At 39.6% G+C, this 25389-nt stretch overlaps 1 protein-coding gene across 5 annotated transcripts in view; it reads left to right on the plus strand.

Annotated features, from left to right (window-relative positions):
- ULK2 (unc-51 like autophagy activating kinase 2) overlaps positions 1 to 25389 on the plus strand; it is a 59414-nt gene that overhangs the window by 13750 nt on the left and 20275 nt on the right. For 4 of the 5 annotated variants that reach the window (XM_073315967.1, XM_073315962.1, XM_073315964.1 and 1 more), the window contains 12 exons: positions 3978 to 4010; positions 4436 to 4472; positions 7011 to 7184; positions 8554 to 8627; positions 9777 to 9878; positions 10284 to 10342; positions 11743 to 11825; positions 15157 to 15207; positions 15572 to 15657; positions 16463 to 16634; positions 17798 to 17858; positions 18119 to 18211. In XM_073315967.1, the coding sequence (XP_073172068.1) occupies positions 3978 to 4010; positions 4436 to 4472; positions 7011 to 7184; positions 8554 to 8627; positions 9777 to 9878; positions 10284 to 10342; positions 11743 to 11825; positions 15157 to 15207; positions 15572 to 15657; positions 16463 to 16634; positions 17798 to 17858; positions 18119 to 18211 (1025 nt within the window). The remainder of the gene's footprint in view (positions 1 to 3977; positions 4011 to 4435; positions 4473 to 7010; positions 7185 to 8553; positions 8628 to 9776; positions 9879 to 10283; positions 10343 to 11742; positions 11826 to 15156; positions 15208 to 15571; positions 15658 to 16462; positions 16635 to 17797; positions 17859 to 18118; positions 18212 to 25389) is intronic. The other variant, XM_073315965.1, reaches the window with a different exon arrangement.

Consider the following 25389-nt stretch of genomic DNA (forward strand, 5'->3'; position numbering starts at 1 on the left):
TCATCATGCCTCTGTGAGGTGACATTGATCCCCTTTTATGGGTGGGGAAAAAAGATTTGTTGAAGGTTGCACAGCAAGTCTGAGAGAGCCAGGAATAGAACTTAAGTCTCCTGGCTCTCAGTACTCTTTCTTTAAGTACTTGCCCATTCTTCATCCGTCAGAATGATGGAAATCAACTGGAATGCACAAGTACTTTAATTAGTGCAGATAGTTTGCAATTTAAGCATTGTGCTCTGAATATTCTAAATGTTGTTTGGTGTCTCCAGGAGAGTTCTAGAAGAAAATATGAATGGTTTTAGTTGGAAGACTTTATTAACAAGACACACAGCAAGAACCACTATCAAAGAAAAAGACAGCTTGTATTGTCATGAAATATTTTTAGTCGTCTAATTAGAGCAAGAGAAAATATGTACATTAGGGTTGCCAACTTTGTAATTGCACAAAACTGAGCACCCTTGCCCTGCCCCTTTCCCCACCCCTTCCTGAGGCCCTGCTCCTTCTTCAAGGCTGCACCCGCGTTCACTCCGTCCCCCCTCGCTCACTCTCCCCCACCCTCACTCACTTTCACTGGGTTGGGATGCAGGAGGGGCTGAGGGCTTCAGCTGGGGGTGCAGGCTCTGGGGTGGGGCTGGGGATGAGGAGGTTGGGGTGCAGGAGGGGGCTCTGGGCTGGGGCCAAGATGTTTGGTGTGCAGGAGGGGACTCAGGACTGGGGCAGGGGGTGGGGGTGTGGGCTCCAGCTGGGGGGGTGGGGCCAGGGTTGAGAGGTATGGGGTACAGGAGAGGGCTCAGTGCTGGGACAGAGGGTTGGGATGCAGGCTCTGGGAGAGAGTTAGGGTGCAGGAGGGGGTTCTGACCTGGGGCAAGGGGTTGGGGTGCGGGAGGGGGTGCGGGCTCTGGCTGAGCGGTGCAGCAGGGCTGAGGCAGGCTCCCTGGCTGCCCTTGCGCCGCGCAGCTCCCAGAAGTGGCAACATGTCCCTTCTCCAGCTCCTAGGCGGAAGCTCAGCCAGATAGCTCTGTATGCCGCCCGTAGGCGCAGCCCCCGCTGGCCGCAGTTCCTGGCCAATAGAAGCTGCAAAGCCAGTGCTCAAGGCTAGGGCAGCACACTGAGCCCCTGTGGCCACCCCTGTGTCTAGGAGCCGGACATGCCGGCTGCTTCCAGGAGCTGTGTTGAGCCAGGGCAGGCAGGGAGCCTGCCTTAGCCCCGCTGTGTCACCAACCTGACGTTTAGTGGCCTGGTCAGTGGTGGTGACCAGAGCCGTAAGGGTCCCTTTTCAACCGGGCGTTCTGTTCGAAAACTGGATGCCTGGCAACCCTAATGTACATGTTTATCTGACTTAGTGTATTGCCTTCCTGGAAAAAACATTGTGGTTTGTAGAGGACACATGCTCCAAGAAACAAAACAAACAGGAACTTCCTGTAATTTGATCTACCGCTGCTTCAGTGTTGGTTGTTTGTTGGTGGGAGTTAGCCCTTAGTTCCAACAGACTTGATTAACTTTCCAAGAAACTTGCTTCAAGATGCAAACAAATCTGTAATGCTTTCAATGTTCTGAGTTGGAGAAAGAGCACCTTGATTGCCTTTATGCACAGCTAAAGGGGGTGGCTAACATGAACACTTCCAAAAGGTTAATTGGACTACCTCTGTATTGAACAAACATTAAAATACCTAGTTCATCTTAAATGTAACTTATTCTTGCAAGTGAATAGAAATTAGGATCCTTTTAGAAAACAGATTCCAGGAATTAGAATGCTAATACTACTTGACAGTAATTTGATGTGTTCAGCGCTTTTATGTAAGCTTTCATTTTTCAGTCTTGTAGTTCATGATACCAGCTGAAATGCCTGGGCTCTTTACAGTAGGAACAACTTTTACTGTACTTTGTTCTCAAACACAGGAATACAAATTTTCAGCATTAAGCAATCCACCCCAAATTTGGTTTGGCTTTCAATGGTTAAAATGTGCTGTTTAGTAATTGGCAGTTTCAAACCAGCAATTATAAATTATTGTAATTAAAAAACATAAGTTAGCTGAGTATCTTTTTTTCTCTCATTTGTGTAATGTCTGTAGAATTTAGAAGTCCGAACCCATAAGAGGTTATGTACTGTACTTTTTGATTGTCACACTTAGGCAAGTCAGCTTCCTTGCTCTGGGTCTGATCCAGTGCTCATTGAAGTCACTAGGAAGGCTCCCACCGACTGTATTGGGCTTTGGATCAGGCTCTGACATAGCACATCAAAGCACAATTTTTTAAATACTTTTTTTTTTTTTGCTGAGAGTTCAGTGTACAATCAAATGTTTACCAGGTGTCTGTGAACACCTGAAAAATCACTTCATCATTTCACAGAAGTTCTTGACAGCATGCTCAGATTCAAAATGTGTGAAGACTTTAAATATAAGCATCAAAAAGTGACTAATTTCACAGCTGCTGTTTTGCTGTATAGTGCCCCTTCGGACTTCTTTTGTCACTAGTATACATACAGTCAAACTATGTATAATTCTGTTTCCAAATGTGGAATGTCCCTTATCCTGTAAGGTATGGTACTTCCCTCTCCTCCTTCAAACTCCTCAAAAACCATCTCTTCCAACACATTTTCCAACCACTCCCATTCTTATATTAACTTTAGTTCTGTTGTATAGGGATTGAATGTATTGTCCCACTTAAGAAGAACCATAACTTTATTTTGTGTGTTCTTTTCTCCTTCTCACTTGTTATCTCCGCCTAGCTCCCTCTGACTCCTCATGCATTCTGTCTACTGCTACCCAGTCAGAATGTAAACTCTGAGACCAGGACTGAATTTTGACTGTATATAAATGCCATGGAACACCTGTGGCACTATAGGCATATGTTAGAAAATTGAAAATGAATCAATATAGAAATCTGAGTGCTGCAGCACATTGTTACCAATACATACAATTTGTGTTGGTACAGATGAGCAGACTTTCTCTTAGGTTAAAAAAGAATCTTTGGTGCATAAAAAGTCCACGTTCTTATTTCCACCCTAAAAAGCAGGAAAGGTTGCAGGCAGACTTGTGAAGGGTACTCACAGTTTACAGTTGGGGGTTAGGCTAATCAGCCTTTGAATAACTCTTACCCTATTATCAGACTGGGAGTCCCAGTTCCAAATGAGTTGGAAGAGGTCAGAAGCTTGGAAAATCTCACTAGGGCTGCCATATCAAATTGCAGCCTTGCCGTCAGATGCTTAAATCCGTGTCTGGAGCATGCCTCAGCCAATGACTCATTGGGGAGATAATTTCTAGAAGTATACAAGGAGCCTGGATTAAGTACCCTGCAAGTCTGATAATACGTTTGGGTATCCAGTTTATTCCAGGTATTTGGCAAACTGATATGTGATTTCTTTGATTGACCTTCAGTTTTTCAAGTGGCAGGACCAATGCTTGTTTGGCCAAGGAGCAGGGAACCTTACTTTGAAATCTCTCTCACAGGGGATTGGCTGGCTCTGGAAAATCTTAAACAGCCTTTTGCAATGGCCACTAGTTCAAATTTGAGCCAGGATGTTAAAAACCAACAGATATCATCTAATGGCTGATTGATTGGACTGGTGTCCAGTTGAAGAGGTGGCCAAATATGGGGGGATACCTGACTGGCCCTTTATTAATATAGCGTTGGCTGAGATACTGAATAGGTATGAAGGTTAAAGGGACAACGTGTGAATGACATTCACACTGTTGCTCTCTTCGCAGTGTATTTTGTATGGCTAGAGATTCTTTGATTTGTCTGGCAATCTTCATGAGAACTAATATACACTTTTAAACGTAAAATCTTAATGACTGTTGTATGAAGACTTAGGAACATCAGTTATTACACTAAAATTTAATGATTTTGAGCAAGGTCACTTCATTTAATTGATAATCTAATACTATATTTGGTTAGGGTAAGAGGTGTGTGTTTGTTTTTGTTTTGAAGGCCCTAACTTGTCATCTCCCTAAATAAGATTTATTGTGCTTTTCTTTCAGGAAATGCCCAACTCTGTCTTCTTGGTAATGGAGGTATGTTTGTGTATGTTTCTGTTTAACTGGATTTGAATTAGTCTTAATTTACAAAAGTGCTATAAAAATGTATTGACTAAACAGATATAGCTGCAATATAACCTTGGCCGGCTGAAATTTGTAAATCTGAAAGCTGGATCATTAATTTCATATGCACTGTTCAAGATGGCAATAATTGTGTGTTCTATAAATTATGCAGTGTTTATGATCACAATACCATAATTCTTAATGGAATGTTTCCATTACACACCAGAATTAATAACTATGAATAATTGACAAAAATAATAATAAAGTCAAACAGATGGAAAAGATTTTCTAGATTTATTAGGAAAAAACATATAAGAAATGAACATTAACATCTAATAAATGGAGTGAACATTCAGACATCTACATTTTGAGTACAAGCCTTTCCTTTTTTTCAACAGTATTGCAATGGTGGAGACTTGGCAGATTACTTGCAAGGTATTTGATTACCGTGTTTCTCTATTTGTATACTGTCATGCTAAACACTGTAGTCTACAGTTGTAAAATCCATCAGTATTCCTTTTTTGATTCTGATGTAGATATTTTATTTGTGTAATATCTCTAATGTCATCAGTGTCGACACTGAATGTGGTCATTGAATGTCCTGCTTTCCAAATTTCACTATTACAGTAAAGCAGCTAATGTTGAATATGTTAAGTGATTTCTGTTTGAAATAAATTCTAGATAGATTGCACCCAGTTTAATTAACTCAGTTTCCAAGTGTAAGGAGGTGCTTATGCCTTGAGAAGGATTTAATGAGGCTATGTTTTGGGGACTTTCTTTCCTTTTTGGTTTATTCTTTGCTTTCTGTCCTGGGGAGTCTTGAATGCTATGGGAAACCCTGTTGCAATCCTGTATGTGAGGGCAATGCAGTTTACTGTTTCTGGTTAAGTACCAGGATACTTAAGTTTCTGTGATGCCCAAGCACATAGGAAGTCAGAGATTTGAGCTCCTGTGTGGCTAAATTAGGAGAAAATGCTTTAAGATGGTGAAACTTACTATTAATGTTGGGTCAGGAGGTTATGGTTTTTTGGTTAGCAACATGGATCACTGTATGTACCCAACGAATTCCCATCAGTTGCTCCACTTTCTGATATAAACTTACACTGCCACCATCTATTTCTACTGTATAGTCTTTCCAGTGAAATTTCCCAATGAAATTAATAGGCAGCAGCTTTAAAACAAACAAAAGGAAGTATTTCTTCACACAACACACAGTCAACCTGTGGAACTCGTTGCCAGAGGATGTTGTGATGGCCAAAACTATAACAGGGTTCAAAAAAGAATTAGTTAAGTTCATGGAGGATAGGTCCGTCAATGGTTATTAGCCACGAAGGTCAGGGATGTCCTTAGTCTCTAATTTCTAGGAGCTGGGAGTGGAAAACGGGATGGATCACTGGATGATTTCCTGTTCTTTTCATTCCCTCTGAAGCACCTGGCATTGGCCACAGTTGGAAAACAGGATACTGCGCTAGATGGACCATTGATCTTGACCCAGTATGGCTCTGTTTATGTTTGGTAGCTGTTCTTAAATCTAGTGGAAGAAGTATTCCAACTATTATATTTATGTTATAACACACCTCTCCAAGAATTTGGAAACCAAATTCTTATTTGTCTTTACAGCTTCAGGTTTTGCATTTGTATAAAAGTTATGTCTTTTAGCCATTGTAAATGTTTCTTTTAATGCTAACTCTACCAAAAGCTAATAAAATAAGTGATCGATCTATAAGAATTCTGTCCATGCACAGCTGGTCTAAGTCATGCCTTTGTCCCTATCCTGAAACAGCTGAATTTAAAACATTCCATTATTTGTAGAGCTGAAAGAAGAAAAGTTCTAATCTAACACTTCGGTAACATGGTGCAAATTTTTGTCAGATTATATTCTAAATCTGAGTCTGTGGTGCTGCTGACCTTGTTTTGATTCTTCCCCACTCCCTTTTCTAGGAATTGCCTCTAGAAATTTGCTGAATTACTTGGATAATGAGGCTTTGTGAAAAAGCACTTTTGTTTTACTAGGCAGAGATTTCACCCTCTTGCATGCCTCTGCTTAGGGTGATGACACAAGTTTCAGAATCATGACATGAGTTCATTTTTTAAAATCATCTTTTTAAAAGTTTTCTCTTTGGGGAGAAATAAATCATCCTTCCCTGGAAAGTAACATTTTTGTATCATCTTTATCACATTCTTTATTTATCTTTTTGTGTGGAATGGATTTTTGTTTACTCACAGCTGCTGTTACTGCATCTATGTATAGTAAGGGCCTGATCTAGCTTCCATTGAAATCATTGGAAAGACTCCAGTTGACTTCAAGGAGAGTTGGATCGGACCATACGTTTAGTTTTTTTTAAAAAGCTACATATTTTCTCATACTGCATGGTATGTTCCTGCACAAGTCATCTAACATCTTTCTGAGAGCTATACAAAAAAAATTTAGTTTATTTTCTTTGAAGCACAGCTGTTGTATATGAATGTTATTTCCAGCATACTTTAGCTACTTATATGGAATGTAACTTAATTAACAGAGAGAACAGATTTAGGGTTTAATATTGGCAGCATGGTCTTGCACACCTTTTATACTTGTGCAATTCTAAGTAAATGTTTAGTAAACTGTTTTCCTGTTGCTTGCCTCCTGTAGTTCTATAGTTTTTAGATGGCTCAGAACAGCATTCCGCAGTGATGACAAGCTTTACAATCAAAATGCCACAAAGCTGAGTAGACTACTGTAAATACAGATAACTCAAAAATATCACTAGTAGTAAAGCTGTAGAAATGCATATTGAATGTGTAATTGGGGATTATGCATTTATAGAAAAACTTTAAAATACCATTGTTATTAATTGAATGCAGGAATGTGACTTGTTTGGTTTTCTTTCAGACTTTCAGTGCAGCTCAGTGGTGTTACATTTATTCCGTTTTGCTCAAGATAAATACAGGTGGTGTTTACTTTATCATGTGTTTAAATATATGTATTTTCAGCTAAAGGAACACTTAGTGAAGACACCATCCGAGTTTTCCTCCAGCAGATTGCAGCCGCTATGCGTATCCTACATAGTAAGGGAATAATTCATAGAGATCTTAAACCACAGAACATCTTGTTGTCTTACGCAAGTCGTAGGAAGTCAAGCGTCAGTGGCATACGAATCAAAATAGGTAAATTCTTCTTCTCCTTAAAAGATAAACTTCAAATACAGTTTTCAGAGTAGCAGCTGTGTTAGTCTGTATTGACACAAAGAACAGGAGTACTTGTGGCACCTTAGAGACTAACAAATTTATTAGAGCATAAGCTACAGCCCACGAAAACTTATGCTCTAATAAATTTGTTAGCCTCTAAGGTGCCACAAGTACTCCTGTTCTTTTTTCAAATACAGTGAAATCCACTCAATTGCGACTTTATAGTGCAGTAGAATGAAAGGTTCTGCCTTAGGAGTTTGTTCATTTAAATTGCTGCAGATCACACAAACCTGGAGAATAGAAGTCTATGCTATCAGATGGGTCCCCAGTATTAAGAAATTTGAATTATAATGAACTTTTTGGTTAAATTTGATCAAACAGGTATCCTGAAGAACAGTTATAAAATCATGCTGACTAATGGTTCTAATATTAAACTATTTTAATTGAGAGAACATGAATCTTTGGTTTCCTGTAGTTTTAAAAACTTGCTTAATTTTTAGTCCATTTCAGAATGTGTCTGAATCGGCAGTTTGTTTATAATTCAGAATGTGCTTGTGGCGGTAGGACTCTTAAGACTTCTCTTTAAAAAGATTCTAGATTTAGTTTTTGGTATATTTTTGGTAGGAAAGAGTTTGGCATTGTAATTGACATGGGATATGAACTGTACTGACCTTACCCTGACTGAATTTCTGAAAATGTTCTATCTCGATGAATTAGGGCAGTGAGTTTCCATTGAAACAGACATTTTGTATTTAATTTGTTTCTTTTATGATGCATTCTGTTGTTGAAAAATGAGATTCCTGTTTAGGATATGACCCATTCCAATAAATTCATTCCTGTCTTCTAATCAGTATAGAAAAGGCAAAATTCCTCCCCTTGCCGCCATATTTGACAATTCTCCAACCTTTTTGTTTGTGCAGAAAGGTTCAGGCATCTGAAATTTAAATTTCCAAACTTTTACCTGATGTGATTTTAATTAAGTAGACATGTATTTATCACTCTTAATGAACCATTTATATTTAGCTACTGTCTTTAATCCTTTCCTGCTGACGCCAAACAGCGTACTCTGCAGCTGGAGAGTTGGCTGAGTAGCAATTTGTACAAATGATGCTGTTGCTGTTTCTTGGCTTGCTGTTAAGGAGGCTGGTGCATTGTTCCTGTTTGCTTCTCTTCGAGTTTATACACAGCCTTCTGCTACTCCACTAAGCTGGCATTTTATGATAATACTGCACTTACTTTTCACTCTTAACTGGTGATTACAGCAGATAACGAAAGATTAAATCCATTATAGAGTACATAGGTTTAAGCATTATTTTTCTTTTCAATGACTGTGTGTTTCTTTAAACAGCTGATTTTGGTTTTGCTCGTTACCTGCATAGTAACATGATGGCTGCCACTTTGTGTGGGTCCCCTATGTATATGGTGAGTGATGGTATTTTAAACTACATCCTGTATTTGATACATATTCTGTTATCAAAGAAATAGGGTTTGCCATTTAGAGACAGGTGAGTGTGTGCTATTTAATGAGGATGATAAGGGGAGCATACAGTTCACCTTTCCACTATTTCTTCAGCATATGCTGTTCTGAGACCTGGAGGTCATGACTGTTAAAATGAGAGGGAATGAGGGGAAAACTGAGCATTTCTTTAGCAGTGCGGTGAAGAAATATTCTGGTAAATTAAAATAAGCCTTGATATCTGTGTTGATATTATGGATTATGAGACGTGTTGGTTCTTGCATACTACTTGATGCACTAGAAACTAATCCGTAAGCTTGCATACTAGTTGCTTTTGTACTTGCTGGCATTGTCTTCTGAAGTAGGGCATTGCCTGATTCCCAATTTCTGTGGAATAAGAGTGGGAGGAAGGGAAAATGGCTAGAATGCAAACATTGGAAGAAGACTGGGAGCAAACGAACAGTTATTTCAGTAGTTGGAGTGAAAATGGCATTTATGTATTCTCCCTTCATACTCATAACTCCAGATAGCAATTTCACTTTAATTACCTTTTGTCTTTCTGAGCCAGTGTGGCCTAGTTGATAAAGTACTGGACAGGGACTCAGGAGACCTGAATTCTATTTTCAGCTCTGCCACTAGCCTGTGGGGTAACCTTGGAAAAGTCATTTCACCTTTAGGTTCCTCTGTTTCCCCATCTGTACAGTGGCGGTGATGATACTTACTGCTTTCTTTGTAAAGCACTTGAGATCTGCTGATGAAAAAGCACTGTATAAGAATGAGGTATTAATCATTTGGCATATCTCCATGCATGCAGATTGCCTCCTTTTCCTATATTAATAGCACCAAGATTTACATTTTTTCTCCAAGAATGCAGGTGTTCAGAGTTTAAAAAGTAAACAGTCTGGTGTCTGAAGTCATACAGTGGTACAGACTAAAATGTTAAATTTTATCTTATCAAAATACTGACCTTGTTGCAGTAAACTGGACCTTCTATTACTGCAGTTTGATTTGTGGTCTGATCCTGTTGCAGTGAGATAAATATTAACTATTTGATTTGTACCATTGTGGCTGCCAGTTTTTCATAATCCCTTCTGTAACTTTCCTGTGTTTTCCAGGCTCCTGAGGTTATTATGTCGCAACACTATGATGCCAAGGCAGACCTGTGGAGTATAGGAACTGTGATTTATCAGTGTCTTGTTGGGAAGCCACCTTTTCAGGTAAGACTTATTTTCCCAGCCTCTCATTTGATTGGTCATTTTCATCTGACAGAAGCAGCTGTGGTATTGCAGCCAGCCATGAGGATGAGGATGCATAATGTCATCATGGTACGTTGTTGATATTGTTTCAAGGACCAGGTGGCTGTGCGTAGTCAGAAGAGAAGGGTGGCTCACACTCGGTCCTTTTGAGATCTGAATGTGAAGTCTGGGATGCATGTGCCTAAGGATGCTCAGTAAAGTTAGTTCTGAGCTCATATCTCCCTTACGGTACTGTAAGCCTCTTTCCACGTATCCACTTGAACTGTCCAAGTCTCCTTTTTTGTGTGCATGTGCATAAACATGTGGGAAGGCTATTCTCTCTGCTGAAGTGAGGTTTTTAAACAAATTCACATTTTTATTTGACAGGCCAATAGTCCTCAAGACTTGAGAATGTTTTATGAAAAAAACAGGAATCTGATTCCTAGGTATGTATATTTTGTGTAGTAATTTTATATCTATGGAAATCAAGTGATTTGGATGGTTACATCTCTTTTAAAATACAGTTATGATTTCCCAAAGTGACTATATAAAGATGGAACCACGTCACCCAACACATCTGCTGTATGTGCCTGTCAAATCATATCTACTGACTTCAGTGACAAATACGTTTTTACTACTCCTGTTGGCTCTGCAGAGCCAACACAACTGTGGGCGAGCAAGTTAGATTCTTCTGGGTGTAGTCTATCAGCAGAATTGTTAATTAAGTTCCATTTGCGAAGTCTTTTACTGATGAACAAACCAGAGAGAGCACCCAGCTTGACTCTCAGATCTCAGCTTCAGTTTGCAGGGCTGACAGACAACAGTTGGGTGTGTTTTGTTTTTGTTTTTTTTTAAACAGGTTTGCTGTATAAATCATGGAGACAAACAGGGACTATGTGCTGGTTTGGGAACTGTTTCAGAGCGTGACATATTGTGAAGTTCTTCATCTTGGCTTTATTTTGTTTTTCATTTGTTTTTGTTGTCTGCACTGTAGCATCAAAATACCAAATCAAAAGGTGTCTTCCCTACTAACGTACAATAAGGCACTTATTAGCTACTGGTGTATATCTGACAGTCTTCCAGAGATCACGGTGGAGTTTCAGAAGTAACTAGTGATTTTTGGGTGCCTCAGTTTTGGGTGCCCCACTGAAGACCTATTAGAGGGACCTCTTTTTCTGAAAGTTTGGAGCACTACTCTCTTTCAAGTGCCTCAGGTTGGGCTCTCAAGGTGTCCTAAATCACTAGTCATTTCTGAAAAACATGGCCCAACTGTATAGTTCTCATCCAAAGACCTCTAAAGGCGGAGCCTCTCCCAAATCTATATTTGAAGGGGGAGTCTCTTCACAAGTCTGGTCGTGGAGTTGAAAACTCCACTCAGAAATGTGAATAATCAGGAGAATATTGGGGAGAGGGGAATGGGTTTATCTTGATAAATTGAAATTAGAAGTCTTAGTTGGTTTACTCCAGGCTTATCAAGTATGAATTCCCCTTATGCCTGGCTTTAATTGCTGACCAGCTGAGTTCTTACAACCTTGGTTCTGGGGCCACTATTTCCCTCTTGACAATTGTATGAGTTAGCCATCCCACTTTCCTTTCCTTTGTGATGCCTGGACCCAGTAGGAATTGATATTTAATGTTGCTGTGTTGACTTGGGAGTAATGTAATACCTGTGGCACATGTACCATCCTTTCACTGCCCATCCTGAGTCCAAATGTGTATCCTGCGTAAGGCAGTCAAGCATTTGTTGTGAAGATGCAGTATTATTCCAGGATGTTAGCTTCCTGGGTAGGAATGTAATATTAATAGAAATTAATGCATATTTGATTCTCTTTCTCTTTGTATATAGTATTCCTAGGGAAACATCAGCATATCTGGCTGACCTACTGTTGGGTTTACTTCAGAGAAACCAAAAAGATAGAATGGACTTCGGTATGTAATTTTTTGATAAACATTTCCAGGGACTTTTTACTTTCTCTGTTAACCCTGTTGTTTATATACAGATTCAGTATAATTTTCCAGTCATCTGATTTAATTGGATGTAGACACAGGTGAAATATTTTTTCCCCTCACTCATCTCAGAGGACACAAGATACTCATCCACAAATCATTAGATAATTAACATCACAGTCACCTAGCAGGAATGTCTTCATGTCCATATGAAAACAAATCTATATCTATGACTTTGATTGGGTTGTTTTTACGACCAGTTATTAAATGTAGATTGGTAGACCACTTTCAATTGTGGTCTTTTTCTCCAGTGTTAGTTTGTTGCAGTCAAGGGAAAAGTGACAGTAGATAGAAAACAAATATCTGAGAGTGGGCAACTTCTGTTTTTAAATTGCTTGTTGCTGTTTGCTTCAGTGTTGGGTACGTGCCCAAGAACAGTTGGTGTGGAGCAGCCAGTCATATTTTATTAGGTGGTAAACAACTACTTATGCTCTGCTTACGTAATCCTTGATTATTTCTAAGAAACAGAATTTCATAAATAATCATTCTAAACACGAACAAACCTTATACAACCTGCAAGCTTTTAAATGTTGTTAATTAAAAAAGAAAAGGAGCATTGAAATAGTGGGCTGGTGTACTATTTATAGCATTTCTTTTCTAATGTCTAGTTGTCATCTGTAATTGTTGGGGAATGTTTCCAACTAAACCCTTGTTCTGCCAGGCCAGATTTCTATCTCTCGCTGGCCAGCTGTCACATGGTAGCTGTGTGCAGAGGAGCTGTGCTTTTCTGTCTGGTTTGGTTTGCATACTGTTTTCAAATGGATACAGCTGCCTTCATTGTGAGATACCTTAAACTTCATGTTACAGTGATTTATAATTTGTTTTTAAAGTGTTCTTTTGGCTTTAGATTTGCTGAAAACATTTTCCACTTTGATTAGAGAAATACAGCTTCCACAAAATTGGATTCTCCCTTTGCTTTCCTGTGTAAAGCATATACATGATGCTTTATGTCAACACATCTCTGTTTTAACAGTGGTGTATAGATCATGTCTGGTTTGAGCTCACATCTATATGATCTGTGTGTATATGTAGAAGGGGCATGAAAGACTGATGTAACACTAGCTTTGTTCATATTTGGCAGAGAACGAGTTCCCAAGTATCTATTATGCCTGGGATGATTTGTTTACAGATATGTATATTTTTCTTATGATCAGAATTAGTGCTAGTAGAGAATTACCAATGACTGTTAAAGCCTAGGAGGAGCAGAAAATAATCCAGTCAGAAATGTTATAGACATGGCTGTGAGCTTGTAAAATCTGAATGCTTTATGTGCTGATTGCTCTCTACACAATAAATACAACTTTGTGGATTCTGCTTGTGAAACTGTGCGATCACAACTTAACTGCATACACAAGCCTAGGTATTATATATCATTTATGCAAATATAGAAGTTGAATCACAATTTGGCCTATGTCGTTCCTGCGTATGTGCAATGAGGAGAGTGGGGGAGAATATTCACAATAGGCTTTTGAATTCTTCACTAGATTTCTTTCTTCATATAAGAATATTTTTAATTCTTGTTATGTTTCGCTATCGGAGTTCTGGCAAGATATCTCAAAAAATAAAAAAGCATTTTACTTAATTCAGACCAAAAAATCAATAACAGAATAGCTAAGTGCCTGATCCTGCAGTTTTTTACTACAGCGATTAGTTTTGTTGAAATCAGCAACAGTATTCATAGTAAGAGCTGCCCTTAGTAGGAAGTTCTGCAGAATCAGGCCCTGAGCAAAATGTGGATAAAATACCACATGCCATATTGACTGTTGCAGAAGAAGTTGATTTGTAAACTTACATGGGTTAAGAGAGAAGTCAACACATCACAAATGCTGATTTTTCTGATACTAATAAGTAACAATGCACAACTAATCTACAGCACAAAGTAGTAAATCTTCTTCCCAATCAGATATTCTGATACAGATGAGTTATTGAATTGATTAATGAAATGCAAACAGTACTAGCCAAAGTGAACATATAGCTTAGCTGTCACCTAACGCCTTACTTTCGATTTGGGTTTTGCGGGGGCCACCTGATATCAGCAAGGGAAGCCCTATTGTAGTGTGTGCTTCACTTGGCAGGGGGTGGGGGGCCTTAGCTCAGGCACAGCCAGGAAAGGACTTTAAAGGGGAGTGCATTAAATATGGCAGCAGTGATTTGTAAACAAATGAAGAGTGATCATTTGAATTGCTTGTGTGTTTTGCTAAAATATAAACAGCATTTGAAATCCTGCCTATCACAAAAGAACAGATTGGAATAGCAGATGTTGTGCCCAACCTCAAGAACACCTCATCCTCAGATAAAGTTAATCATTAGATTGCCAGAGTTATGCAATTATGCTCACTTCCTTGTATCGTGCTGTTGCAGAAAGAGAGATTTGCTTAAGTCTAGTGAACAGCATTGTTTGTTTTTTTCCTCCTTAATTGTTCTAAGCAAATTGTAAGCTCACAAAGATCTAGGACTGTTTTGCATAGTTGATTCATTTTCCCTGTCTAATTAGATGTCTCTTCTGGAAATATAAAATAAACCATGCAAAGTGCTACCAAACTGGATGTGCCAAAGCAATTAAACATATCTCAGTGTACCCAGTTACTAGTGACAAATTCAAAGATTTGTTATTGAAGCAATAACCAATGAATTGCTCGAGTTCATTGCACAAATGGTTGAGGAAAAATTAAATTAATTCCACTTTAAACTGTGAAACCAGCTACAGAGGCAGCGTGCTCTGCCCCTTGGGGAGTGGAAGGGAGAATGCCTCATGCTGCTGTGGAGTAGCACTGAGGAGTTCAAAATTTATTTGACTTAGTCGCTGGCCACAACATGAGGGTTTGCAAAAGAAGGAGTAGTTAGTGGTGCAAAAGGTAAGGGAGCCTCCCATCTTGATTAGCAACGTGGAATTGAATTACTGTAGGGTTACTGAATATAAAGAACCCCATCTATTAGTGACTGTCCAAACGTTGTCCATTTGTACATATCAGTTATTTACAACCCTAAAATTGAGTCATAAAATGTCCCTTAAACATCTGGTCTGATTCTCAGTGCAAGCCACTTCTTTAAAGCTTTTGTGACTGTATTTCCTTTCCAAGTGTAATAGCAACACATAACCTGGAAGACTTTAATCTTTTATAAGCTCTTCAGCATCTGGGTGTGAAGTATTGATTCTGTGGAAGGGTAACCACTTATTGCCTTGTACGCTATAATGCAGATTCTAATATGGTTTGTAGGTTGACGGACGTTTGTATCACCTTTTGTTTTGCAGAAGCATTCTTCAACCATCCTTTCCTTGATCAGATTTCAACAGTCAAAAAGTGTAAGTAGTTGCATTTTCCCACTTATTGTCATAAGTGAGCCATATTAGAAAAAAATTATGCTATTGAGTGGCGTATTCTTTCTGAAACATCTTCCACAGATCAGCAGTCATGCTCCACTGTTAGTTTAAAAAAAGTGTGAAATCTTTGAGTGTCATGTTTGGTTGAAATGTAGTTGCCATTTACGCATTTCTTAGGCATTTCAGCTGGTCTTAAGTAGCACTGTGTGAATGCGTTAACTGTGTACTTACAAGCTCTGAAAGTATTTATAAATTAAAACCAGCCGTGAGGAAATCATTGTATTGTGTCAATTCATTTGTTTGAAAATTCATCTAATCAAATCTCAGTCCTCTCTTCCTCCTCCAGCTTGCCCTGTTCCAGTGCCCACGTATGCAGGCTCAATCTCTGGCAGCTCCTGCGGTAGTTCTCCTTGTCGTTTTGCTTCTCCTCCCGTAAGTTCTCTGTTTTGCTTCCAGAATAACCCTTGTCAAAAACATATTCCTCCATTTGCTATTATGTGCAGGCAGAAATTGTCAAATCTCCTCTAACACGTTTTTTAATTTCAGCTCTCATAGTCTAAACAGTTACTTTAAAAAACAAAAATAAAAGGCAGAGCAAGCCGTACTGCTGCCTTTTAGTGCAGCAGTTTTGTAAAGGTTTTCAATCCTTTCCCACTCTTCATGCTTTTTTTTAATAAGACTGTGCCAGATCAGTAGTTGTGCTGGTGTGAATTCCAACACAGTGAATAAGCTTCCCCGGTAATCCGTGGATAGCCTCTTTCTGGACTCTTACAAGGTCCCTTACACTGGCAGAGACTGATGGCCGTCAGTTCTCTAGCCCTTTTTGGAGTAAGTGCCACGATCTCTTCCTGGGTCCATGAAGAATGATGACTGAATGAATAACTTCAGAGTCACATTATCTATCTGAATATGAAATTGTCTATCTGAAACGACACCTAAGTTGGCTTCAATATATCTTTCAAAAAAGGTTTTCTTTACATACGTATTTAGTAATAAGGTTCCTTGCCATCTGAAAAGGGTCTCACAATTCAAATTTAAAATTAGTATTTTTAAAAGACTTTGGAGAATTTTTATAATTTAAATGCATATATTTTTCACCTTTACTTTTGTTCCCTATATTCTTTCTAGCTAGCTATGCACAAGGTAGCATTCACCCTATTGTATTGGGAGCCTGCCCTCTAAAGGGAGATCCTGCATCGTGAACCATTTGGGCTTATGATTCTCACTTTTTCTTCAGTCCTTGCCAGACATGCAGCATATTCAAGAAGACAACTTGTCTTCCCCACCATTGGGTCCTCCTAACTATCTTCAGGTGTCCAAAGATTCCGCTAGCACCAGTAGCAAGAACTCTTCTTGTGACACAGATGATTTTGTTCTGGTTCCACACAACGTCTCTTCAGATCACTCATGTAAGAATCTTCTTTATTTTGATGCTTAAGAATGCTTCCCACACTGTTTTAAAAAATATTTTTGTATCCTATTGTTGGGGTTGCTCTTATTTTCTCCAAACCTATCTTAATTTATATTGGGAGCATGTTCCTTGATATTTTATTGTGCTTTCTTTCCTAAGAATACCCTTCTGTTTATTGCAGAGTGTATTTCATCATTTGTAAAAGAGTGAGGATTGGAGGTGGCACCAGAGGTAGAAGGGTTAGTTTCTGTGCACATACCCCTGTATCCTAGGTTTTATTCTGAGCTGCTTGTCAGAGTGCCTGAGGGCAACGATGGCATGGGGTTGAAATCAGGGTCCTTTAATTCACAGAGAATTCTGATTTATTAACACTGGAAAAACAAGCCCATCGTGAATAAGGGATGCATAGAATCATTAGGTGTCCTAGCAGTTGACTGTGGGCATGCTGTAGCATGTGACTTGTAGACCAGCTGAGCATTGCCAGTCAAGTTTATAAGGTTCAGTTCCTTGCCTTTCTTCCATCTACAGCAACTTACTGTCTCAAGTTAAGAAACAATGAAAGACTAGACTTCACAACCATACAGTTTCACACAAGGCTTATACTGTATATTGTGTTTCGTGGTACTCAGTGTTTTCATTTTTGTTAAACTTTCATCATGGCAACATAAGCCATGAATGTTTAGTGGCTTGTTTGAATCACCTGCTTTCCCCAGGCCACTGCAAACATCTCCGTTTTTAAAAAATGTTGTCCAGGATCTTTGGCTCAGTTAAGTGATTTTGTGTTCCGAGGAGTTTCTGGAGATCAGTGGTGGAGGGTTTCGCAGCGCTGACATACTGTGCTGCAGCTAGTTATACGTTGCCTTAAACATTAGGGTTATTTGGGAATAAAATCTTCGATACTCCTTTTCAAAACCAACTGTCTGTTACAGAACCAACTTTCTCTGGAACAGCTTACATTTGGGTTAGATTTGGGATATCTTCTGTGAAGCAGTTCATATTATTTCTTGCAGCTAATATGGCGATAAAGTTTTTTAGTTTGCATGTATGTAAAGTATAATAGACATTAAAAAGATTTCATATAAGCAAGACTATTGAAGGATGTATCTTCAAGACTTGACTAAATTATGTTGGTTTCAATTTGTTCTCTGCTTTTTTCTGTAGATGATATGCCATTGGGAGCAGCTGGCAGACGGGCTTCGAGCGACTTCATGATGTGTGGAGGGTATATGTGCTGGGTTTTATCGAACTAAGTTTCATAGTCTAAAACTGATATTGTAGCACGGCTTTACAGTTGTTGGATTTTGGCAGTGACTGGTTTAATTTTACATTGCTGAGTGTGGAAGATGAATATGCCCAGTAGAACACACACTGACTATTTAAATAGCTCGAGATCAGCAAGTTCGACAGAGAACTAAATGTTTTTCTTTTTATAGATAGATCTTCATATTCTGTGACAGTGTTTGTGGCTTCTTGTTTTAACAGGCAGTCACCATTAACCATTTCTGGAAGCTCAGGAACTTTACAGAAACCATCCTCAAGCTCCACCCGAAGTAGTTCTTCTGGTTCAGCTAACAGGTATGTTATTGAGTTGATCTCCCATCTTTTTAATGATTTCTCTGTTGCTGTAGGGTTTTTTTTTACACTGCTGTTGCCTACTGGAAACTCATTTAGGATAGTGCAACTATCCCAGACCTTTCTTTATTATTTGCTGTTAACTGGGTTTTAGCAGTAGAAGGTTGCTCAATTAACTTTTGGCTCAGATGCACCCAATTAAGTTTCATAGATTCATAGATATTTAGGTCAGAAGGGACCATTATGATCATCTAGTCTGACCTCCTGCACAATGCAGGCCACAGAATTTCACCCACCACTCCTAAAAAAGACCTCACACCTATATCTGTGCTATTGAAGTCCTCAAATTGTAGTTTGAAGACCTCAAGGAGCAGAGAATCCTCCAGCAAGTGACCCGTGCCCCATGCTACAGAGGAAGGTGAAAAACCTCCAGGGCCTTCCAATCTGCCCTGGAGGAAAATTCCTTCCCGACCCCAAATATGGCGATCAGCTAAACCCTGAGCATATGGGCAAGATTCATCAGCCAGATACTACAGAAAATTCTTTCCCGGGTAACTTGGATCTTACCCCATCTAAAAACCCATCACAGGCCATTGGGCCTATTTACCATGAATATTTAATTACCAAAACCATGTTATCCCATCATACCATCTCCTCCATAAACTTATCGAGTTTAATCTTAAAGCAAGATAGATCTTTTGCCCCCACTACTTCCCTCGGAAGGCTATTCCAAAACTTCACTCCTCTGATGGTTAGAAACCTTCGTCTAATTTCTAATCTAAATTTCCTAGTGGCCAGTTTATATCCATTTGTTCTTGTGTCCACATTGGTACTGAGTTTAAATAATTCCTCTCCCTCTCTGGTATTTATCCCTCTGATATATTTATAGAGAGCAATCATATCTCCCCTCAACCTTCTTTTAGTTAGGCTAAACAAGCCAAGCTCCCTGAGTCTCCTTTCATAAGACAAGTTTTCCATTCCTCGGATCATCCTAGTAGCCCTTCTCTGTACCTGTTCCAGTTTGAATTCATCCTTCTTAAACATGGGAGACCAGAACTGCACACAGTATTCCAGGTGAGGTCTCACCAGTGCCTTATATAACGGTACTAAAACCTCCTTATCCCTACTGGAAATACCTCTCCTGATGCATCCCAAGACGACATTAGCTTTTTTCACAGCCATATCACATTGGCAGCTCATAGTCATCCTATGATCAACCAATACTCCAAGGTCCTTTTCCTCCTCCGTTACTTCTAGTTGATGCGTCCCTAGCTTATAACTAAAATTCTTGTTATTAATCCCTAAATGCATGACCTTACACTTCTCACTATTAAATTTCATCCTATTCCTATTACTCCAGTTTACAAGGTCATCCAGATCCTCCTGTAGGGTATCCCTGTCCTTCTCTAAATTAGCAATACCTCCCAGCTTTGTATCATCTGCAAACTTTATTAGCACACTCCCACTTTTTGTGCCCAGGTCAGTAATAAAAAGATTAAATAAGATTGGTCCCAAAACTGATCCTTGAGGAACTCCACTGGTAACCTCCCTCCAACTTGACAGTTCACCTTTCAGTAGGACCCGTTGTAGTCTCCCCTTTAACCAATTCCCTATCCACCTTTCAATTTTCCTATTGATGCCCATCTTATCCAATTTAACTAATAATTCCCCATGTGGCACAGTATCAAACGCTTTACTAAAATCTAAGTAAATTAGATCCACTGCGTTTCCTTTATCTAAAAAATCTGTTACTCTCTCAAAGAAGGAGATCAGGTTGGTTTGGCACGATCTACCTTTTGTAAAACCATGTTGTATTTTGTCCCATTTACCATTGACTTCAATGTCCTTAACTACCTTCTCCTTCAAAATTTTTTCCAAGACCTTGCATACTACAGATGTCAAACTAACAGGCCTATAATTACTTGGATCACTTTTTTTCCCTTTCTTAAAAATAGGAACTATGTTAGCAATTCTCCAATCATACGGTACAACCCCTGAGTTTACAGATTCATTAAAAATTCTTGCTAATGGGCTTGCAATTTCTTGTGCCAATTCTTTTAATATTCTTGGATGAAGATTATCTGGGCCCCCCGATTTAGTCCCATTAAGCTGTTTGAGTTTCGCTTCTACCTCAGATATGGTGATGTCTACCTCCATATCCTCATTCCCATTTATCATGCTACCATTATCCCTAAGATCCTCTTTAGTCTTATTAAAGACTGAGGCAAAGTATTTGTTTAGATATTGGGCCATGCCTAGATTATCCTTGACCTCCACTCCATCCTCAGTTTTTAGCGGTCCCACTTCTTCTCTCTTTGTTTTCTTCCTATTTATATGACTATAGAACCTTTTACTATTGGTTTTAATTCCCTTTGCAAGGTCCAACTCTACTTGACTTTTAGCCTGTCTCACTTTATCCCTACATATTCTGACCTCAATAAGGTAGCTTTCCTTACTGATCCCTCCCTTCTTCCACTCCCTATATGCTTTCTGCTTTTTCTTAATTACCTCTCTAAGATGCTTGCTCATCCAGCTTGGTCTACAACTCCTGCCTATGAATTTTTTCCCCTTTCTCGGGATGCAGGCTTCCGATAGCTTCTGCAGCTTTAATTTAAAATAATCCCAGGCCTCCTCTACCTTTAAACCCATAAATTCTTCAGTCCAATCCACTTCCCTAACTAATTTCCTTAATTTTTGAAAGTCAGCCCTTTTGAAATCAAAAACCCTAGTTGCAGATTTATTTTTGTTAATCCTTCCATTCAATTTGAACTGAATTAGCTCATGATCACTTGAGCCAAGATTATCCCCTACAACCATTTCCTCTATGAGGTCCTCATTACTCACCAAGACCAAATCTAAAATGGCATCCCCTCTAGTCGGTTCAGCAACTACTTGCTGAAGGAATCCATCAGCTATCGCATCTAGGAAAATCTGAGCCCTATTATTATTACTAGCACTCGTCCTCCAGTCTATATCTGGGAAGTTAAAGTCTCCCATGATCACACAGTTTCCATTAGTATTTACTTTATTAAAAACATTAAAAAGGGCTCTATCCATATCCAAATTAGATCCCGGCGGTCTATAGCACACCCCAAGCACTATCCCAGGGGAGGCTCTAATAGTTTTCTTCCCCAATTTAATTGTTGCCCAGACAGACTCAGTCATATCCATTTCATCGCTTCTTATTTCTTTACATTCTATCTCATCATTGATATACAGTGCTACTCCACCACCTTTACCTTTATTTCGGTCTTTCCTAAACAGCACATACCCTTCAATACCTGTAGCCCAGTCATGACGACTATTCCACCAGGTCTCTGTTATACCTAGAATATCTGGTTTCACTTCCTGCACCAGTAACTCTAGTTCCTCCATTTTGTTACCTAGGCTCCTTGCATTAGTGTACAAACATCTTAATTTTTGCTCTTTGGCCTCACTCACATTCTGTACCCTATTAGGCACAGTTATTTTACTACCAGTATAACCTATTAGACTTGTATCTACACTGCCCTTCCTCCTACCTACAGCTGTATCCACTCTTACTTCATTTTCTTTCCACTCTATGCTAAATTCTGGCGTGGAGATTACCTGGACATCTCCCAACCATCTCCCCCAAATTCCTAGTTTAAAGCTCTCTTAATCAGTTGTGCCAGCCTCCATCCTAGAAGTCTATTTCCTTCCCTACTCAGATGAAGTCCATCCTGAGAGAACTGTCCTCTATCCATGAATGCCTCCCAATGGCCATACATCCCAAAGCCCTCCTTATAGCACCACTGCCTAAGCCATCTATTGATAGTCATAATCTTGTCACACCTTTGTTGCCCTTCTCTAGGAACAGGCAGAATCCCACTAAAGATCACCTGAGCCTCAATTTCCTTAAGCGTCCTCCCCAGCCTAGCATAGTCTCCCTTAATACTTTCCAGCGAGAATCTAGCCGTATTATTTGTTCCCACATGAAGGATAATTAGGGGATTCTTTCCCGCTCCCTTTAGAATCCTTTTCAACCTCAGGTCTACATCCCGTATCTTAGCACCTGGAAGATAGCACACCCTCCTATTTTCTGGATCAGCTCTGGTTACAGGCCTATCTATTCTTCTCAGTAAAGAGTCCCCAATCACATAGACCTGCCTTTTCCTAGTGACGGTGCTATTCTCCAGTCTATCCCCTGTTCCCTCTGGCTGCAAGTTTTTTCCATTCCCATTCTTCCTTGTAATCCTTTTTAACCCATCCTGTATCCTCCTGGGGCTCATATTTGGTGTAATCTCCATTAACTCTTCCCCTTTTCCTATAGGACTAACCGCTCTTCTCTTCTTCCTTGCCCTGTCACCTTCAGTGACTACCTGCTGAGCCCCTTCTTCATTTTCCAACTCTGCAAACCTATTCTGAAGCTCTATTTCTCCTTCACTAGCCCGTCTTTTCCTCTGCCTAGTTCTTTTAGTCACATGCTTCCACTGACCACTTTCCTCACCCAGTCTCCCCTCAGAATTCCCTAGTCCTGCTTCCATCTGCAAGTCTGAGCTTTTCCCTTCAGATACCTCATGTCTTTGCTCCATAATCTGCTCAAACCCCTTCCTAAACTCTACCAGACTTTCCACCTGCATCTCCAAACCTCTGATCTTTTCCTCCATCAGCTCTATCAGACGGCATTTCATGCAGACAAAACTCTTACCAGGTGCCCCCTCCAGGATCATGTACATACCACAGCTTCCACATCCAGTCATCTTCATTGTGTCATCTACTACATGGGTCACTCCCACTGCCACCTCTGAATCTGTCATAGCCTTCCCACCTAAATCCTGTTAATCTGGGAAACACAAACCACACCAAAACACCACCACCCACAGCAAAACCAAACCCCACACAAGCACCACAAGACAAACTCCCCTTTCAAACTCCCCTGTTTACAGCTCTGTTTGCTAGCTCCTGTGCCACTGCAGCTGTCTGTGCCGCTGCCTGACTGGCTGCTACCTTTATAGGACCCCTAGTCAGTGAAGCCCCGCCCCCTAATCAGGGCTCAGCTTCTCTCCCAGCACAAAGCCCCTACAAGCCTCTACACATACAGATACTACCAATACAAAACCAAACAAACACAAATACCTTCTCCTCCAACAGAACTCCCACAAATACCTTCTCCTCCAACAGAAGTTCCTTGAGGAAAGAAAGAATTTGTGTTTGGCTTTTTGATTAATTCTGAATGTCAGCAGCAGCATTAGGTGTCCAGGCACAGCCCTCCAGAAAAGGGGTCGACATGTCTGATTAGCATTATGTGGTAAACCACACTGACCTCCAGTTAGGGATTCTGGCCATTAAAAGCAGCTATTGAGCTATAAAAAAGTAAGGCTGCTGCAGTTAAATGTTGATAAACTGGTACACTGATGTGTGCAGTGCTGGTCCCAGGATATGAGACACAAAGTGGGTGAGGACCAGTTTCTGGTGGTGAAAGGGATGAGCTTTCGAACTACACAGAAATGAGAGGAAGAACTCTGTAGCTTGAAAGCTCGTCTCTTTCACCAACAGAAGTTTGTCCAATAAAAGGTATTTCCTCACCCACCTTGTGTGTCTGGTACACTGATAGCACATTGGCTTTTCAGACATACTCGTTTTCAGACATACTCGACATAGAGTTTTTAATTGTTAGTGATCCACCAACATCCTTCAGTATCTTGGAACTGTGTGTGTTGAATAGCTATCTGCAAAGAGACAATGGTTTACAGTCCCTTTTTCTGTATGTGGAATTCTGCTTTGCAATATACCAGACTTAAATGTTCAAAACACTTTGTAACTGAAGACAAAGTTCTGGGTACAGCTTGTCAGATGATGATGACAAATAGCAATTCATTTTTTTTTGACTTGGTGACATTTGGAAAACGTCATGTGTACCCATGCTTCTATCAGTACCTAAACAGAAGAATTTAATTTGTCATTTGATGAAATAATACATTTCATAATCCTATTTTTGTTACAAGGGAAAAAGTGGGATGATTATCCAAATAGCGACTGCAGATAATGACTGTTTCCTTGGCTTATGCTAATGTTACAGGAAGATGATATTGCATTTGTTTTGTTTAGAAAGGCTTGTCATAAGAAGATAAACTTATCACTTTGTGCTGATCACAGAGCAGTTTGCAAAATCTGCTAACATATGGGCTGTTAAATATAAAAGGTGAAGCTTATGCCTATTAAGGGCAGAGAAACAGAATAGCTGATTTTTGAATGCCTTTTAGGTCTGAGTTGTTTTGTATGCAAAATACTGTAAGTATAGTCTGAAAGTCTCTTTATGCTCTAAATTAAAGTCAATGTTAATTGAAGTTACGAAAAGTATTTTAGGTGCATTTCCACATTGGTAATGTCAGAGAGCCACTTATTTGTGCTGGCTAGGAACAGGTGTTTGGTATTCCTACTACAGATTTTTTAATTACTGCTTAATCAAATTTTGAATTATTAAGTCTGGTTACTATAGGTGACCTGGTATCAGGTGACCTAACAGCCAAACGGGGTTAAGAATATTGAGCTGCTTTGGATGTAGTTTGTTGAAAAAGTAGTGTGTGTATATTATTGATGGTCAAGATACTTTGGTTTTATACAGTTTAAACTACAATGCAATTTTGTTTTTCAAGCTGGGAAATATTAATTTACAGTTAGTTACAAATTTTTCATCAGGTATAATTAAGCTCCATGGAGAAATGATTTTTTTCTGATTGACTGGTTAATTTAATTTTACTAAACTGTGTAACTGTATGAATCATACCCAGAGTTGGACTTTGGGTGGAGGCTTCCACTGCCCTCCAAGAATAGCTGTATGTTTCTTCAACGAAATGAGGAGCAGGGAAATAGGTCACAATGTTGACTTTAAATGACTTTATAGTTAATATTCAGGAGATGAAAAAGGGGCAACTCACTTTTTTCAGGGCAAAATGAAGAACTTGCTGTACAAAGTCTAAGTAAATGAGCTTTGCACATAACTAAGAGGGAGTGGGGTCAGGTGAGGAGAGAACTTCACCCAACCCAGCAGCACGACCTGAAGCATCTGCATAGCTGCCACCCCTGCTACTGATATAGTAACTGCTGCTCCCCCTGCTCTTGGAATTTAGATGTGGGGCATCTGCTTCATTCCCCCACCATGCCACTGGATGCCTTTGTACAGATTCTGTGTACACAGCCTGCCCTCTATGCACAGAAGC

This window comes from Lepidochelys kempii, chromosome 17 (assembly GCF_965140265.1).
Source record: "Lepidochelys kempii isolate rLepKem1 chromosome 17, rLepKem1.hap2, whole genome shotgun sequence".
In the NCBI taxonomy this organism is placed as follows: domain Eukaryota; kingdom Metazoa; phylum Chordata; order Testudines; family Cheloniidae; genus Lepidochelys; species Lepidochelys kempii.